Source organism: Haliotis rubra, unplaced genomic scaffold, assembly GCF_003918875.1.
Source record: "Haliotis rubra isolate DU_JTF1 unplaced genomic scaffold, ASM391887v1 Scf657, whole genome shotgun sequence".
NCBI classification, from domain to species: domain Eukaryota; kingdom Metazoa; phylum Mollusca; class Gastropoda; order Lepetellida; family Haliotidae; genus Haliotis; species Haliotis rubra.
In genome coordinates, this window is record NW_025767365.1 from 106,355 (window position 1) to 127,925 (window position 21,571).

Below are 21,571 nucleotides of genomic sequence, written 5' to 3' on the forward strand. Positions count from 1 at the left end.
CATGCACTGTGCGATGTGCACAGTGTGGGTATGGGTTATAAAGCCTTGTTTTCCAGAGTCGTATACTAAAACTAGTATCTTACGAAGATTTAAGAATTAGGTGACACTTAGCTAACTGAAAAACCGTTATAAATTCCTTTGTTACAAATGGGTCACGCCTGCTGTTATCGTCTTTTAAGTGAGTGAGTGAGTTAAGATTTTAAGTCACATCGGCAATATTTTAGCCATATCGTATCTAAATCAAGTTATAGATTTATAATAATCAAAAGTAAAATGTAAACACCTGTCAACGAAGGTCAGAAAAACAACTAAGTGATGAAGTAGCTACAACAGATGACTATGTTGCTCTAGTACATTTAGGATGGTGGTCGTGTCGTGGTCTCAATGGTTCCGTTATCGTCCATGTCCAGGATTCTCACAGACATTAAACGTGTATTCCAAAAGACGAACTCGAAAACAGCTACTATTATCGGAAATCGGTTCGTTCTGGAGATTTCAGATCTCTTGTGGAAAGTCCCGGCCATGTGCATGATGGTTCAACTCAGAGAAGAAATTCCTGCCAGTATAATAAACATCTATTAATCTCCTGTCGCTGAGCGAACCGCAAGGGTCACGACTCCCTTGTCATACAATGGCTTATCTTGCGCAAGGTTATCGCACAGTTTACAAATTATCGCGCGACGTACACGCTGCACAGAGTAACACGCGTGCTGTGCCGGATATCCGGGGGCACACTTGAACTAAAGGGACAGTAAATGAGGAACGCTTGATGAGCGAAGAAAGTTTGTTTATAATTAGGATACCCCGGAGAAACTGGAAAATGACATCATAGGTTAAAAGACCATTGTGAACATAATGTATCACTAAATAAAGATAAGTAAACCCATCAAATTGTGTCCACAGTACGATTCACCAGCTACTTAACTGAGACTTAGTTTGCTACTGGTATTCCTGACATTCAACTTTGTATTTTACTATTTATGTAAAAGACCATAATTCAACTGTGTCCCAATAGCTTTTATGTACAATGCGTGGACCAAAGTTACAACCCAACCGGATACTTGTTACGTTGTCTGTGAATAGTTTATACTGATGATGTGTCACATAAAAAGGATAGTCCAAATAATTGTCAATTGCCACAGTTTATTTAGCAAGTTGTCAGTTATTTCATTCCATCCAGTTAGTTTTAACGTAAAACCATGTTCAGTTACCATTACAACATGTATGCCTTAGGGTCCTGTACTCTCCCAAACAACGTGGTTCAGGATATATCAATGTTATGATCGGACGTCAGAAGAAAAATCAGCTTTGAAAAACAGAGACAGAATGGTTTGTGAATCAGTACCTTTATTGTGGTATTTGTGATCAGATTAGGAGTGCAGATGAACGCATAAAGGCTACTGGCAAACTGCTTCAATCTGTAGAACATGGTTCTAGGTTGATGATATGTTCAAGAACTGTAGACCATGTTAAACAGAGGGTGGCAAAATAAAACAAGGATGGCCAGTCTTGAGTCCAACTCCTTCCACAAAACACGTCTTGGACGAAAATCTGAAGGCCGACGTCAAAGGCCATCAGTCACTTTGGCATAACAGGGCCACGGGATATCCTCAGCGTGCCACCGACAGATTTATTTGAGCGTTTCATCAGTTGTGGGGGCATGACCTATTATTGTTCAAGCGGCATAAACCTTCACTCGATACTGCACATCCATGTCTTGATTGCTCGTGCCGTGACATTACACCGCCAAAATATTCTACTGATCCGTTGATCCAACTAGTCCGTCTACAAAACCGAGGGTCGTGGAATCAGCTCGCTTGGCAGAGTGGCCAGTGTGCTCCACCAACCAACAAAACAACACGATCTGAGGGAATCAGACACCAGTTAGTTGACAACTACATTGTGATTTTATATAATAACAGAACTGTTTACAATCAATCATTAGAGTATACAGCACACTCGACACACTCAGACTAATACAACACACTGACTGTCTGGCGTATATACCTATTCTTGCTACCAAAGATAGTCGCATTGACTAATTAAACGATGAATGCGTTGAGACAGAGTCGGAGTATAAGTATCTGGGAACCTTCATTGACTCTAAGCTAAACTGGAACTCTAACACTGAAGCCCTATACAAAAAGTGTCAACAACGTCTTCATCTCATGCGTAACTGTGATTTTTTAATGTTAACCCATCTGTGATGCCATCTTTTTATGTAGCATTTATTCAGAGTATTTTAACATTTTCCTTCCATTGTTGGTACGGGTCGCTCTCAGTTCATCTCAAATCTAAAATAGACAAAATTGTTAACACTGCAAGTAAAATTGCTGGAGTCAGATTTGAATGTTTACCATCAATATATGAGCGGCAAATCGTGAATCAAGCTGTCAAAATCATATCTGACCGCACTCACTACTTAAATTCGGAATACAACCTCTTCCCTTCAGGCCGCCGATACAAAGTTCCAATTGTGAAAACTAAGAGAGCCCGTACATCCTTTATTCCAAGTACCATATCTCTCTTAAACAAATGTGAAGATACCTAAATCAAAGAATTTATGTTAATATGTTTGGTATCTCTCTAATGTGTCAGTAGCTCTGCTGATGTAACACAAATTCCCGAAAAGGCATTAAAGTATTATTCTATTCTATTCTATTCTATTCTATTCTATTCTATTCTATTCTATTCTATTCTATTCTATTCTATTCTATTCTATTCTATTCTATTCTATTCTATTCTATTCTATTCTATAAAGTTGTTATTGGTGAACCGTGGTAGTCGCTATCTCAATAGAATTATATAAGTTAGTTTGATCGAAGCATTGATGATAAAGGAGTTTATGAGTGAATTCAAGTAAGAATAATAACTGGCCAGCCGCGAGTCTGCCAGGAATATGTATGTGGCACGCGCCACACGACAAGGATGGATGGATGATAACAGCTGTAAATACAGATAAATGTGTTACACCTTGGATCTGTTAGTTTAACTCTCACTGACCAGCGCGATAACAGATACTGGTCTCGAATTATGTCAGAAAATGACCATCACTGTGACCGTTTACAGGTTTAATGCAGTTTGACTCTCGAGGGTGATACGGTCTGATGTACACCTCTTTGTAGCAGTGTCCCCCGAGCCGGCAGGCTCAGATCGTATTGCCCGAGAGAGAAGCATACAACGCATTTACCTTACCGCCATGTTAAATGTACAAAATATCATTTTATTATATTTTGAAGATCGGTATCTAACCTCGCTACCGACTATATGATACATTAACAAAATGGCGTCTACCTCTCGACTGGATTTTTAACATCAGTGAAAAATATTCTGACAAGCTTAAAACAGCTATAAAAATTATTAATTATGTTTAAGCTGAGCGTGAAAACGATTCAATGTATAAAATAGTTTAAATACAGCAGGGAAATTCGGTAAAATAGATGTGTACTTAGTGAATTCTAAAACATGCTAATGGAATGGTTTTCGAACTCCGTGCACTGCATGCGTCATATTATGACGTCATACGATTGTTAGCGGAACAGGTTACCGAGGCAGCGGGTAACCTTTTTTTCCAGTTGTCACCCTCCTCGGTGGGGCGACAGGGAAACTTGTTAAAGTGTTAAAGACCAGTGAAATTAAAGTATTTTACAAGAAGGTAAGATAAAGAATGCTACACCTGCTGGATACTGACACACCACTACACCACATACATCCTTCTACACCTACTGGATGCTGACACACCACACCACCACTTGCATCCTGCTACACCTACTCGATGCCGACACACCACACCACCACTTGCATCCTCCTACACCTACTGGATGCTGACACACCACACCACCACTTAAATCCTGTTACACCTACTGGATGCTGACACACCACACCACCACTTACATCCTGCTACACCTACAGGATGCTGACACACCACACCCCTACTTACATGCTGCTACACCTACTCGATGCTGACACACCACACCACCACTTACATCCTGCTGCATCTACTGGATGCTGACACACCACACCACCACTTGCATCAAGGTACACCCACTGGATGTACACCTACTGATGCCAAACCAAAACCACATGCATCCTGCTACACCTACTGTATGCTGACACACCACACCACCACTTACATCCTGCTACACCTACAGGATGCTGAAACACCACACCCCTACTTACATGCTGCTACACCTACTGGATACTGACACACCACTACACCACATACATCCTTCCACCTACTACACCTACTGGATGCTGACACCACCACACCACCACACCACCACTTGCTCCTGCTGCACCTACTGGATGCTGACACACCACACCACCACTTACATCCTGCTGCACCTACTGGATGCTGACACACCACACCACCACTTGCATCCTGGTACACCTACTGGATGCTGACACACCACACCACTACTTGCATCCTGCTACACCTACAGGATGCTGGCACACTACACTACTACTTACATCCTGCTACACCTACTGGATACTGACACACCACACCACCACTTACATCCTGCTACACCTACTGGATGCTGACACACCACACCACCACTTGCATCCTGCTACACCTACTGGATGCTGACACACCACATCACTACTTACATCCTGCTACATCTACTGGATGCTGACACACCACACCACCACTTTCATCCTGCTACACCTATTGGATGCTCACACACCACACCACCACTTGCATCTTCCTCCACCTACTGGATGATGTCAGACCACACCACCACTTACATCCTGCTACACCTACTGGATGCTGACACACCACCACTTGCATCCTGCTACACCTACTCGATGTTGACACACCACACCACCACTTGCATCCTGCTACACCTACTGGATGCTGACACACCACACCACCACTTACATCCTGCTACATCTACTGGATGCTGGCACACTACACCACTACTTACATCCTGCTACACCTACTGGATGCTGAAACACCACACCACCACTTAAATCCTGTTACAGCTACTGGATGCTGACACACCATACCACTACTTGCATCCTGCTGCACCTACTGGATACTGACACACCACTACACATCACATACATCCTTCAACACCTACTGGATGCTGACACACCACACCACCACTTACAACCTGATACACCTACTGAATGCTGAAACACCACACCACCACTTACATACTGTTACACCTACTGGATGCTGACACACCACACCACCACTTGCATCAAGGTACACCTACTGGTTACAGACACACCACACCACCACTTACATCCTGCTACACCTACTGGATGCTGACACACCACACCACCACTAACATCCTGCTACACCTTCTGGATGCTGACACACCACACCACCACTTACATCCTGCTACACCTACTGGATGCTGACACACCACACCACCACTTACATCCTGCTACACCTACTGGATGCTGACACACCACACCACCACTTACATCCTGCTACACCTTCTGGATGCTGAAACACCATACCACCACTTACATCCTGCTACACTTACTGGATGCTGACACACCACACCACCACATACATCCTGCTACACCTACTGGATGCTGACAAACCGCACCACCACTTGCATCAAGGTACACCTACTGGATGCTGACACACCACACCACCACTTACATCCTGCTACACCTACAGGATGCTGACACACCACACCACCACTTGCATCAAGGTACACCTACTGGATGCTGACACACCACACCACCACTTGCATCCTGCTACACCTACTGGATGCTGACACACCACACCACCACTAACATCCTGCTACACCTACTGGATGCTGAAACACCACACCACCACTTGCATCATGCCACAACTACTGGATGTTGACACACCACACCACTACTTACATCCTGCTACATCTACTGGATGCTGACACACCACACCACCACTTGCATCCTGCTACACCTATTGGATGCTCACACACCACACCACCATTTGCATCTTCCTACACCTACTGGATGATGTCACACCACACCAACACTTACATCCTGCTACACCTACTGGATAATGACACACCACCACTTGCATCCTGCTACACCTACTCGATGTTGACACACCACACCACCACTTGCATCCTCCTACACCTACTGGATGCTGACACACCACAACACCACTTACATCCTGCTACACCTACTGGATGCTGACACACCACACCACTACTTGCATCCTGCTGCACCTACTGGATACTGACACACCACTACACCACATACATCCTTTCTACACCTACTGGATGCTGACACACCACACCACCACTTACAACCTGATACACCTCCTGCATTCTGACACACCACACCACCATTTCTCCATCCTGCTGCACCTACTGGATGCAGACACACCACACCACTACTTACATCCTGCTACACCTACTGAATGCTGAAACACCACACCACCACTTACATACTGTTACACCTACTGGATGCTGACACACCACACCACCACTTCCATCCTGCTACACCTACTGGTTACAGACACACCACACCACCACTTACATCCTGCTACACCTACTGGATGCTGACACACCACACCACCACATGCATCCTGCTACACCTACTGGATGCACACACACCACACCACCACTTACATCCTGCTACACCTACTGGATGCTGACACACCACACCACTACTTACATCCTGCTACACTTACTGGATGCTGACACACCACACCACCACTTACATCCTGCTACACCTACTGGATGCTGAAACACCACACCACCACTTGCATCAAGGTACACCTACTGGATGCTAACACACCACACCACCACTTGTATCCTGCTACACCTACTGGATGCTGACACACCACACCACCACTTGCATCCTGCTACACCTATTGGATGCTCACACACCACACCACCATTTGCATCTTCCTACACCTACTGGATGATGTCACACCACACCAACACTTACATCCTGCTACACCTACTGGATAATGACACACCACCACTTGCATCCTGCTACACCTACTCGATGTTGACACACCACACCACCACTTGCATCCTCCTACACCTACTGGATGCTGACACACCACAACACCACTTACATCCTGCTACACCTACAGGATGCTGACACACCACACCACCACTTGCATCAAGGTACACCTACTGGATGCTGACACACCACACCACCACTTGCATCCTGCTACACCTACTGGATGCTGACACACCACACCACCACTAACATCCTGCTACACCTACTGGATGCTGAAACACCACACCACCACTTGCATCATGCCACAACTACTGGATGTTGACACACCACACCACTACTTACATCCTGCTACATCTACTGGATGCTGACACACCACACCACCACTTGCATCCTGCTACACCTATTGGATGCTCACACACCACACCACCATTTGCATCTTCCTACACCTACTGGATGATGTCACACCACACCAACACTTACATCCTGCTACACCTACTGGATAATGACACACCACCACTTGCATCCTGCTACACCTACTCGATGTTGACACACCACACCACCACTTGCATCCTCCTACACCTACTGGATGCTGACACACCACAACACCACTTACATCCTGCTACACCTACTGGATGCTGACACACCACACCACTACTTGCATCCTGCTGCACCTACTGGATACTGACACACCACTACACCACATACATCCTTCTACACCTACTGGATGCTGACACACCACACCACCACTTACAACCTGATACACCTCCTGCATTCTGACACACCACATCACTACTTCCATCCTGCTGCACCTACTGGATGCAGACACACCACACCACTACTTACATCCTGCTACACCTACTGAATGCTGAAACACCACACCACCACTTACATACTGTTACACCTACTGGATGCTGACACACCACACCACCACTTCCATCCTGCTACACCTACTGGTTACAGACACACCACACCACCACTTACATCCTGCTACACCTACTGGATGCTGACACACCACACCACCACATGCATCCTGCTACACTTACTGGATGCACACACACCACACCACCACTTACATCCTGCTACACCTACTGGATGCTGACACACCACACCACTACTTACATCCCTGCTACACTTTACTGGATGCTGACACACCACACCACCACTTACATCCTGCTACACCTACTGGATGCTGAAACACCACACCACCACTTGCATCAAGGTACACCTACTGGATGCTAACACACCACACCACCACTTGTATCCTGCTACACCTACTGGATGCTGACACACCACACCACCACTTACATCCTGCTACACTTACTGGATGCTGACACACCACACCACCACATACATCCTGCTACACCTACTGGATGCTGACACACCACACTACTACTTACATCCTGCTACACCTACTGGATACTGACAGACCACACCACCACTTACATCCTGCTACACCTACTGGATGCTGACACAGCACACCACCACTTGCATTCTGCTACACCTACTGGATGCTGACACACCACATCACTATTTACATCCTGCTACACCTACTGGATGCTGACACACCACACCACCACTTACATCCTGCTACACCTTCTGGATGCTGACACACCACACCACCACTTACATCCTGCTACACCTACTGGATGCTGACACACCACACCACCACTTACATCCTGCTACACCTACTGGATGCTGACACACCACACCACCACTTACATCCTGCTACACTTACTGGATGCTGACACACCACACCACCACATACATCCTGCTACACCTACTGGATGCTGACACACCACACCACCACTTGCATCAAGGTACACCTACTGGATGCTGACACACCACACCACCACTTACATCCTGCTACACCTACAGGATGCTGACACACCACACCACCACTTGCATCAAGGTACACCTACTGGATGCTGACACACCACACCACCACTTGCATCCTGCTACACCTACTGGATGCTGACACACCACACCACCACTTACATCCTGCTACACCTACTGGATGCTGAAACACCACACCACCACTTGCATCAAGGTACACCTACTGGATACTGACACACCAAAACCACTTGCATCCTGCTACACCTACTGGATGCTGACACACCACACCACCACATACATCCTGCTACACCTACAGGATGCTGACACACCACACCACCACTTGCATCAAGGTACACCTACTGGATGCTGACACACCACACCACCACTTTCATCCTGCTACACCTACTGGATGCTGACACACCACACCACCACTTACTTCCTGCTACACCTACTGGATGCTGAAACACCACACTACCACTTGCATCCTCCCACAACTACTGGATGGTGACACACCACACCACTACTTACATCCTGCTACATCTACTGGATGCTGACACACCACACCACCACTTACATCCTGCTACACCTTCTGGATGCTGAAACACCATACCACCACTTACATCCTGCTACACTTACTGGATGCTGACACACCACACCACCACATACATCCTGCTACACCTACTGGATGCTGACACACCACACCACCACTTGCATCAAGGTACACCTACTGGATGTTGACACACCACACCACCACTTACATCCTGCTACACCTACAGGATGCTGACACACCACACCACCACTTGCATCAAGGTACACCTACTGGATGCTGACACACCACACCACCACTTGCATCCTGCTACACCTACTGGATGCTGACACACCACACCACCACTTACATCCTGCTACACCTACTGGATGCTGAAACACCACACCACCACTTGCATCAAGGTACACCTACTGGATACTGACACACCAAAACCACTTACATCCTGCTACACCTACTGGATGGTGACACACAACACCACCACTTACATCCTGCTACACCTACAGGATGCTGACACACCACACCACCACTTGCATCCTGCTACACCTACTGGATGCTGACACACCACACCACCACTTACATCCTGCTACACCTACTGGATGATGAAACACCACACCACCACTTGCATCCTCCCACAACTACTGGATGTTGACACACCACACCACTACTTACATCCTGCTACATCTACAGGATGCTGACACACCACACCACCACTTACATCCTGCTACACCTTCTGGATGCTGAAACACCATACCACCACTTACATCCTGCTACACTTACTGGATGCTGACACACCACACCACCACATACATCCTGCTACACCTACTGGATGCTGACACACCACACCACCACTTGCATCAAGGTACACCTACTGGATGCTGACACACCACACCACCACTTACATCCTTCTACACCTACAGGATGCTGACACACCACACCACCACTTGCATCAAGGTACACCTACTGGATGCTGACACACCACACCACCACTTGCATCCTGCTACACCTACTGGATGCTGACAAACCACACCACCACTTACATCCTGCTACACCTACTGGATGCTGAAACACCACCACACCACCACTTGCATCCTCCCACAACTACTGGATGTTGACACACCACACCACTACTTACATCCTGCTGCATCTACTGGATGCTCACACACCACACCACCATTTGCATCTTCCTACACCTACTGGATGATGTCACACCACACCAACACTTACATCCTGCTACACCTACTGGATGCTGACACACCACCACTTGCATCCTGCTACACCTACTCGATGTTGACACACCACACCACCACTTGCATCCTCCTACACCTACTGGATGCTGACACACCACAACACCACTTACATCCTGCTACACCTACTGGATGCAGACACACCACACCACCACTTACATCCTGCTACACCTACTGGATGCTGACACACCACACCACCACTTACATCCCGCTACCCTTACTAGATGCTGACACACCACACCACCACTTGCATCAAGATACACCTACTCGATGCTGACACACCATACCACCACTTGCATCAAGGTACACCTACTGGTTGTTGACACACCATACCACCACTTGCATCAAGGTACACCTACTGGATGTTGACAAACCACACCACCACTTACATCCTGCTACACCTACTGGATGCTGAAACACCACACCACCACTTGTATCCTGCTACACCTACTGGATGCTGACACACCACACCACCACTTACATCCTGCTACCCTTACTAGATACTAACACACCACACCACCACTTGCATCAAGATACACCTACTGGATGCTGACACACCATACCACCACCACTACCTCCTACCACTGGTTGTGGAATGATGAAACACTGGTACACTACCTCCCTACCACTGTTGTGGAATGATGAAACACTGGTACACTACCTCCCTACCACTGTTGTGGAATGATGAAACACTGGTACACTACCTCCCTACCACTCTTGTGGAATGATGAAACCACTGGTACACTGGTACCTCCCTACCTACTGGAGTTGTGGAATGATGAAACACTGTACACTACCTCCCTACCACTGTTGGAATGATGAAACACTGGTACTACCTCCTACCACTGTTGTGGAATGATGAAACCACTGGTACACTACACCTCCCTACCACTGTTGTGGAATGATGAAACACTGGTACACTACCTCCCTACCACTGTTGTGGAATGATGAAACACTGGTACACTACCTCCCTACCACTGTTGTGGAATGATGAAACACTGGTACACTACCTCCCTACCACTGTTGTGGAATGATGAAACACTGGTACACTACCTCCCTACTGGAGTTGTGGAATGATGAAACACTGGTACACTACCTCCCTACCACTGTTGTGGAATGATGAAACACTGGTACACTACCTCCCTACCACTGTTGTGGAATGATGAAACACTGGTACACTACCTCCCTACCACTGTTGTGGAATGATGAAACACTGGTACACTACCTCCCTACCACTCCCTGGTACACTACCACTACTGGGTTGTGGAATGATGAAACACTGGTACACTACCTCCCTACCACTGTTGTGGAATGATGAAACACTGGTACACTACCTCTCTACTGGAGTTGTGGAATGATGAAACACTGGTACACTACCTCCCTACCACTGTTGTGGAATGATGAAACACTGGTACACTACCTCCCTACCACTGTTGTGGAATGATGTGGACTGTTGTGGAATGACACTGGTACACTACCTCCCTACCACTGTTGTGGAATGATGAAACACTGGTACACTACCTCTCTACCACTGTTGTGGAATGATGAAATGATGAAACACTGGTACACTACCTCCTACCACTGTTGTGGAATGATGAAACATGGTACACTATGGAATGATGAAACACTGGTACACTACCTCCCTACCACTGTTGTGGAATGATGAAACACTGGTACACTACCTCCCTACCACTGTTGTGGAATGATGAAACACTGGTACACTACCTCCCTACCACTGTTGTGGAATGATGAAACACTGGTACACTACCTCCCTACTGGAGTTGTGGAATGATGAAACACTGGTACACTACCTCCCTACTGGAGTTGTGGAATGATGAAACACTGGTACACTACCTCCCTACCACTCTTGTGGAATGATGAAACACTGGTACACTACCTCCCTACCACCTGATGAAACCTACCTACTCTACTGAGTTGTGGAATGATGAAACACTGGTACACTACCTCCCTACCGCTGTTGGGGAATGATGAAACACTGGTACACTACCTCCCTACCACTCTTGTGGAATGATGAAACACTGGTACACTACCTCCCTACCACTGTTGTGGAATGAAGAATCACTGGTACACACTGCCTCTCTACTATAATTTTGGAATGATGGAACACTCTTACACATAGTACAACTAATATAGTCTCGAACTGATCTTGTCTATCGTCTTTTCTATTTCGAGAGGCACAACAACGTCGTCAAGATTCGGTTGACGCAGTAATTAACCTGGTATTTAAAGCAATAATGTCCATATTGGCATAACCCTAAATGATTAAAGTTAACAAATATGTGTAATACTTAAAGTGACTCTAAAGTACTTTCCAGTAAATATTATATACGATAGGTTAAGATTCTTGGACAGATATTTAAATCTGGGCTTAATAGTCTGGTAGGATGGGTACAGCATTCAAGTCCCGTGGAAGTTTTGTGATGAAAGAAAGACATTGTGTTTTTTGTATTCATCAGACATGCTAGTTAAATAAAAAGTTTGGTTCCAAGTTGAAATATGGTGCAATTAGTACTTTGAGCACTGTACAAAGTGGTTGTGGAAAAGGTTGCTAAAAAGGTCAGAAGGTCATAATGGGAGAATTGAATATTTAAAGTTTGAGGTTATTAACTTTATCCAAGTGTGTTTCTCTATTTCATGAAATATTTTATTAAAGGGCTCCCTTTGCGGTTTAATAACTAATAGTTGTTGCGTTTTTTCACTGTTTTTTTTATCATGTCATTATTTTAAAGGAGTGAATGTACTTTGTCAGTATGTAGGGACTGATTATATTCAAAATTGATAGAATTGACAATATAAACCTTTTAAGGTACCAAAGTGCGGTACCATACTACTACTATAATTTACGTTGCATTAGGACATCATTGTCTATTGCACGCTGAATGGACTCTGCTGAAGTTTAAAATCATGACGTTTTACAATGGCCACACTACTATGCTGCTCATCATACCTAAAGAATACAGTTTTAGAAGAAAATAATAACAATTTCGTGAGTAAACTCTCTACTAGCTACAAATGGAAGGCAAACACTTGGAGGAAGTGCAACGCTAGGTAGGCTGTTGCAGGTATCAGTTTCAGGTGATGCAATGTCAACCACAGCCATTACATGTACATGTATGTTGTCATGGTCCAGCAAAGATATGTACACTGGGCATATCTCACACAAACTTGCCTCCCTCCGTTAAATCGAAGACGGAGATCGAACGATTTTATATTCCTTTAGATACACGCCATAAAGCGACATTGAAAGATACAAAATACAAACTAAAAATATAAGCGTAGTTTGAAATAGACGATATATAAACACGTCTTCAAACATGTCCCGTGTTTAGTAGTGCAATTATAACGTTAGGAGAGGACCACGTTCTTGAGCTTTGTCTTTTGTATTGAATTATGAAGTTTGGATTACGTCACTCCTTAAGACACTATCCAGGCGAACGGTGAACGGCCTGTTATGTTGACTGACTGCCAGCTGTCCGCAGCTGGAGACACGGAACAACGTGACAGTTCATGTGGTCAGTCTGGCCTGGGAAGTCGGTGTTAAGTCTAAATCGGCGACCGATACAATCCACAAATGGAAACCAACCCTCCATCTGTATCCGTTCCGGGTCGTTTTGAAGAATTGTGGTGAACTGGGAGTTGAGGTCACATTGCCGAATACACAATAGTAACACGAAGGACGTGGTGGATGAGCTACACTAAGGTTGACTGCCCGTTTCTTTTCTTTGTTCCCAAATTTAGATCCATCAGAGTCAGCTAAACATTTATGACACGTGAGAGCTGCTTGATAGAAACGAGTTTAAGAAAATGTACACATGGTTTACATAGGTGCTAAACAGAAGGATGGGGCCTGCGAAGGGTTGCGGGTGATACACACGTGATCAGTCATTCATTCATGCAAGCACTCAGGTCACTGAGCTGCAGGGGTTCAAATTTGTCAGCTGCAGTGCAGATGGTGTAAGTCTTGATCACAGAAACGTAGGCAACTATTTGTTGTAGTACTGTAATACTGCACTACAGCAAGAAAGACCTCAGTTTGTCATTGTACTGTAGTACTGCACCACAATCACATAGACCTCAGTTTGTTGAAGTACTGTAGACTGCGCCACACTAACACAGACCTCAGTTTGTTGTAGTACTGTAGTACTCCACTACAGTAAGACAGACCTCAGATTGTTGAAGTACTGTAGTACTGCACAACAGTAACACTGACCTCAGTTTGTTGTAATACTGTATACTGCACCACAATAACATAGACCTCATTTTGTTGTAGTACTATAGTACTGCACCACAGTAACACTGACCTCAGTTTGTTGTAGTACTGTAGTACTGCGCCACAGTAACATAGACCTCAGTTTGTTGTAGTACTGTAGTACTGCACCACAGTAGCATAGACCGCAGTTTGTTCTAGTGCAGTCGTACTGCACCACAGTAACACTGACCTCAGTTTGTTGTAGTACCGTAGTACTGCACCACAGTAACACAGACATAAGTTTGTTGTAGTACTGTAGTACTGCAACACAGTCACACTGACCTCAGTTTGTTGTAGTACCGTAGTACTGCACCACAGTAACACAGACATAAGTTTGTTGTAGTACTGTAGTACTGCACCACAGTAGCATAGACCGCAGTTTGTTGTAGTGCAGTCGTACTGCACCACAGTAACACTGACCTCAGTTTGTTGTAGTACCGTAGTACTGCACCACAGTAACACAGACATAAGTTTGTTGTAGTACTGTAGTACTGCAACACAGTCACACTGACCACAGTTTGTTGTAGTACTGTAGACTGCGCCACACTAACACAGACCTCAGTTTGTTGTAATACTGTAGTACTGCACCACGGTAGCATAGACCTCAGTTTGTTGTAGTACTTTAGACTGTGCCACATTAACACTGACCTCAGTTTCTTGTAGTACTGTAGTACTGCACCACAGTAAGACAGACCTCAGATTCTTGTAGTACTGTACTACTGCACCAAAGTAAAATAGACCTGAGTTTGTCATTGTACTGTAGTACTGCACCACAGTGACACATACCTCAGTTTGTTGTAGTACTGTAGTAATGCACTACAGTGACACAGACCTCAGTTTGTCATTGTACTGTAGTACTGCACCACAGTAACACTGACCTCAGTTTCTCATTGTACTGTAGTACTGAACCAAAATAACATAGACCTCAGTTTGTTGTAGTACTGTAGCACTGCACCACAGTAGCACAGACCTCAGTTTGTTCTAGTACTGTAGTACTGCACCACAGTAACAAAGACCTCAGTTTCTTGAAGTACTGTAGACTGCGCCACAGTAACACAGACCTCAGTTTGTTCTAGTAATGTAGTACTGCACCACAGTAACACCAACCTAAGTTTGTTCTAGTACTGTACACTACTCCACAATAACATAGTCCTCAGTTTGCTGTAGTACTGTAGTACTGCACCACAGCAACAGAGACCTCAGTTTGTTGTAGTACTGTAGTACTGCACCACAGTAACATAGACCTCAGTTTGTCATTGTGCTGTAGTACTGTACCACAGTAACAAAGACCTCAGTTTGTTGTAATATTGTAGTACTGCACCACAGTAACACTTACCACAGTTAGTTGTAGTACTGTATTGTAGTACTGCAACACAGTCACACTGACCTCAATTTGTTGTAGTACTGTAGTACTGCACTACAGTAACACTGACCTCAGTTTGTTGTAGTACAGAAGTACTGCACCACAGTAACACAGACCTCAGTTTGTTGTAGTACTGTAGTACTGCAACACAGTCACACTGACCTCAATTTGTTGTAGTACTGTAGTACTGCACTACAGTAACACTGACCACAGTTTCTTGTAGTACTGTAGACTGCGCCAAACTAACACAGACCTCAGTTTGTTGTAGTACTGTAGACTGTGCCACAGTAACACAGAATTCAGTTTGTTGTAGTACTGTAGTACTGCATCACAGTAAGACAGACTTCCTCAGACCTCAGTTTGTTACTAGTAACTGCAGTGTCTACACCACCAGTAACATAGACCTCAGTTTGTAGTAGTACTGTAGTACTGCACCACAGAAACAAAGACATCAGTTTGTTGTAGTACTGTAGTACTGCACCACAGTTACAAAGACCTCAGTTTGTAGTAGTACTGTAGTACTGCACCACAGTAACACAGACCTCAGTTTGACCATTGCCAGTAATGTACTGAAGACAGCGCCACATTAACACAAACCTCCCCTTGTTGTAGTACTGCAGACTGCGCCACAGTACTACAGACCTCAGTTTGTAGTAGTACTGTAGTACAACACCACAGTAACACAGGCCTCAGTTTGTAGTAGTACTGCAGTCCTGCACCACAGTAATAAAGACCTCAGTTTCTTGTAATACTGTAGTACTGCGCCACAGTAACATAGACCTCAGTTTGTTGTAATACTGTAATACTGCACCACAGTAACATAGACCTCAGTTTGTAGTACTGCTTTAGTACTGCACCACAGTAACATAGACCTCAGTTTGTTGTAGTACTGTAGTACTGCACCACAGTAACACAGACCTCAGTTTGTTGTAGTACTGTAGTACTGCACCACAGTAACACTGACTTCAGTTTGTAGTAGTACTGTAGTACTACACCACAGTAACACAGACCTCAGTTTGTTGTAGTACTGTAGTACTGCACCACAGTAACACAGAACTCAGTTTGTTGTAATACTGTAGTACTGCACCACAGTAACATAGACCTCAGTTTGTTGTAATACTGTAATACTGCACCACAGTAACATAGACCTCAGTTTGTAGTAGTAGTGCTATGTACTGCACCACAGTAACACAAACCTCAGTTTGTTGTAGTACTGTAGTACAGCGCCACAGTAACACGAACCTCCGTTTGTTGTAGTACTGCAGACTGCGCCACAGTAACATAGACCTCAGTTTGTTGTAATACTGTAGTACTGCACCACAGTAACATAGACCTCAGTTTGTTGTAGTACTGTAGTACTGCACCACAGTAACATAGACCTCAGTTTGTTGTAGTACTGTAGACTACGAGACATTAACACAGACCTTCGTTTGTTATTGTACTGTAGTACTGCACGACAGTAACACAGACCTCAGATTCTTGTAGTTCTGTAGTACTGCACCACAGTAACAGAGACCTCAGGTTGTTGTAGTACTGTAGTACTGCACCACAGTAACACAGACCTCAGTTTGTTGTAATACTGTAGTACTGCACCACAGTAACATAGACCTCAGTTTGTTGTAGTACTGTAGTACTGCACCACAGTAACACTGACTTCAGTTTGTAGTAGTACTGTAGTACTGCACCACAGTAACATAGACCTCAGTTTGTTGTAATACTGTAGACTGCGCCACAGTAACATAGACCTCAGTTTGTTGTAGTACTGTAGTACTGCACCACAGTAACATAGACCTCAGTTTGTTGTAATACTGTAGTACTGCACCACAGTAACACAGACCTCAGTTTGTTGTAATACTGTAGTACTGCACCTCAGTAACATAGACCTCAGTTTGTTGTAGTACTGTAGTACTGCACCACAGTAACAAAGACCTCAGTTTGTTGTAATACTGTAATACTGCACCACAGTAACATAGACCTCAGTTTGTAGTAGTGCTTTAGTACTGCACCACAGTAACACAAACCTCAGTTTGTTGTAGTACTGAAGACAGCGCCACAGTAACACGAACCTCCGTTTGTTGTAGTACTGCAGACTCCGCCACAGTAACATAGACCTCAGTTTGTTGTAATACTGTGGTACTGCACCACAGTAACATAGACCTCAGTTTGTTGTAGTACTGTAGAGTGCACCACAGTAACATAGACCTCAGTTTGTCGTAGCACTGTAGACTACGAGACATTAACACAGACCTTCGTTTGTTATTGTACTGTAGTACTGCACTACAGTAACACAGGCCTCAGATTCTTGTAGTTCTGTAGTACTGCACCACAGTAACAGAGACCTCAGGTTGTTGTAGTACTGTAGTACTGCACCACAGTAACACAGACCTCAGTTTGTTGTAATACTGTAGTACTGCACCACAGTAACATAGATCTCACTTTGTTGTAGTACTGTAGTACTGCACCACAGTATCACTGACTTCAGTTTGTAGTAGTACTGTAGTACTACACCACAGTAACATAGACCTCAGTTTGTAGTAGGACTGTAGTACTGCACCACAGTAACATAGACCTCAGTTTTTAGTAATACTGTAGACTGCGCCTCAGTAACATAGACCTCAGTTTGTTGTAATACTGTAGTACTGCACCACAGTAACACAGACCTCAGTTTGTTGTAATACTGTAGTACTGCACCACAGTAACACTGTCCTCAGTTTGTTGTAATACTGTAGTACTGCACCACGGTAACATAGACCTCAGTTTGTCATTGTACTGCAGTACTGCACCACAGTAACATAGACCTCAGTTTGTTGTAATACTGTAGTACTGCACCACTGCACCTCAGTTTGTTGTAGTACTGTAGTACTGCACCACAGTAGACCTCAGTTTGTTGTAGTACTGTAGTACTGCACCACAGTAACTGCACCAGTAGTACTGTAGTACTGCACCACAGTAACACAGACCTCAGTTTGTTGTAGTACTGTAGTACTGCACCACAGTAACATAGACCTCAGTTTGTTGTAATACTGTAGTACTGCACCACAGTAACATAGACCTCAGTTTGTTGTAATACTGTAGTACTGCACCACAGTAACATAGACCTCAGTTTGTTGTAATACTGTAGACTGCGCCACAGTAACATAGACCTCAGTTTGTAGTAGTACTGTAGTACTGCACCACAGTAACAAAGACCTCAGTTTGTTGTAATACTGTAGACTGCGCCACAGTAACATAGACCTCAGTTTGTTGTAATACTGTAGTACTGCACCACAGTAACATAGACGTCAGTTTGTTGTAATACTGTAGACTGCGCCACAGTAACATAGACCTCAGTTTGTTGTAATACTGTAGACTGCGCCACAGTAACACAGACCTCAGTTTGTTGTAATACTGTAGACTGCGCCACAGTAACACAGACCTCAGTTTGTTGTAATACTGTAGACTGCGCCACAGTAACATAGGCCTCAGTTTGTTGTAATACTGTAGACTGCGCCACAGTAACACAGACCTAAGTTTGTTGTAATACTGTATACTGCACCACAGTAACATAGACCTCATTCTGTTGTAATACTGTAGTGCTACACCACAGTAACATAGACCAAGGTTACTGTGGTCCAGTTCTACACCAATGTTACTGGGGTCCAGTTCTACACCAATTTTAATGTAGTCCAGTTCTAACAAATGTTACTGTGGTCCACTTCTACACCAAGGTTACTGTGGTCCAGTTCTACACCAAGGTTACTGTGGTCCACTTCTACACCAATTTTAATGTAGTCCAGTTCTACATCAATGTTACTGTAGTCCACTTCTACACCAAGGTTACTGTGGTCCAGTTCTACACCAATGTTACTGGGGTCCAGTTCTACACCAATTTTAATGTAGTCCAGTTCTAACAAATGTTACTGTGGTCCACTTCTACACCAAGGTTACTGTGGTCCAGTTCTACACCAAGGTTACTGTGGTCCACTTCTACACCAATTTTAATGTAGTCCAGTTCTACATCAATGTTACTGTAGTCCACTTCTACACCAAGGTTACTGTAGTCCACTTCTACACCAAGGTTACTGTAGTCCACTTCTACACCAAGGTTACTGTGGTCCACTTCTACACCAATTTTAATGTAGTCCAGTTCTACATCAATGTTACTGTAGTCCACTTCTACACCAAGGTTACTGTGGTCCAGTTCTACACCAAGGTTACTGTAGTCCACTTCTACACCAAGGTTACTGTGGTCCAGTTCTACACTAAGGTTACTGTGGTCCAGTTCTACACCAAGGTTACTGTGGTCCAGTTCTACACCAAGGTTATTGGGGTCCAGTTTTACAGCAATGTTACTGGGGTCCAGTTCTACACCAAGGTTACTGTGGTCAAGTTCTACACCAATGTTACTGTGGTCCAGTTCTACACCAATGTTACTTTGGTCCAGTTCTACACCAATGTTACTGTAGTCCAGTTCTCCACCAAGGTTACTGTGGTCAAGTTCTAAACCCATGTTACCGTGGTCCAGTTCTACACCAAGGTTACTGTAGTCCAGTTCTACACCAAGGTTACTGTGGTCCAGTTCTACACCAATGTTACTGGGGTCCACTTCTACAACAAGGTTACTGTGGTCTTGTTTTACGCTCAGGTTAGTGTGGTCCAGTTCTACGCCTAGATTACGGTGGTCCAATTCTACACCAATGTTACTCTGGTCCACTTATACGCCAGTGTAACTGTGATCCACTTCTACACCAAGGTTACCGTGGTCCACTTCTACACCAATGTTACTCTGGTCCAGTGTTACTTAGTCCGCCATACACCAAGTGTTACTGTGGTCCACTTCTACACCAAGGTTACCGTGGTCCACTTCTACACCAAGGTTACTGTGGTCAAGTTCTACACCAATGTTACTGTGGTCAAGTTATACACCAAGGTTACTGTGGTCAAGTGCTACACCAATGTTACTGGGGTCCACTTCTACACCAAGGTTACTGTTGTCTTGTTTTACGCTCAAGGTTAGTGTGGTCCAGTTCTACGCCTAGATTACGGTGGTCCATATCTACACCAATGTTACTCTTGGTCCAGTTATAACACCAGCGAGAATTGTGGTCCAGTTTCTACACCAAGGTTACTGTTGTTTTACAGCTATGCCATTGTGGTCCAGTCTCTACAATTAAGCACACTGTGGTCCCAGTTCTACACCAATGTTACGCCAGGTCCAGTTCTTACACCAATGTTACTGTGGTCCAGTTCTACACCAGTGTTACTGGGGTCAAGTTCTACAACCAAGGTTGGCTTGGGACCAGCTCTTACACCAAGGTTACTGCCGTCAAGTTCTACACCAATGTTACTGTAGTCCAGTTCTACACCAAGCAGTTACTGTGGTCCAGTTCTACACTAAGCTGTGTCCACCA

At 44.7% G+C, this 21,571-nt stretch overlaps 1 protein-coding gene across 1 annotated transcript in view; it reads right to left on the reverse strand.

Moving 5' to 3' along the window:
• LOC124257302 (vicilin-like seed storage protein At2g18540) overlaps positions 1-20,670 on the reverse strand; it is a 38,131-nt gene extending 17,461 nt beyond the window's left edge. The window contains 1 exon segment of the mRNA XM_046691337.1: positions 20,082-20,670. Coding sequence (XP_046547293.1) covers positions 20,082-20,670 — 589 coding nt within the window.
• Between the last annotated feature and the right edge of the window lie 901 nt (positions 20,671-21,571).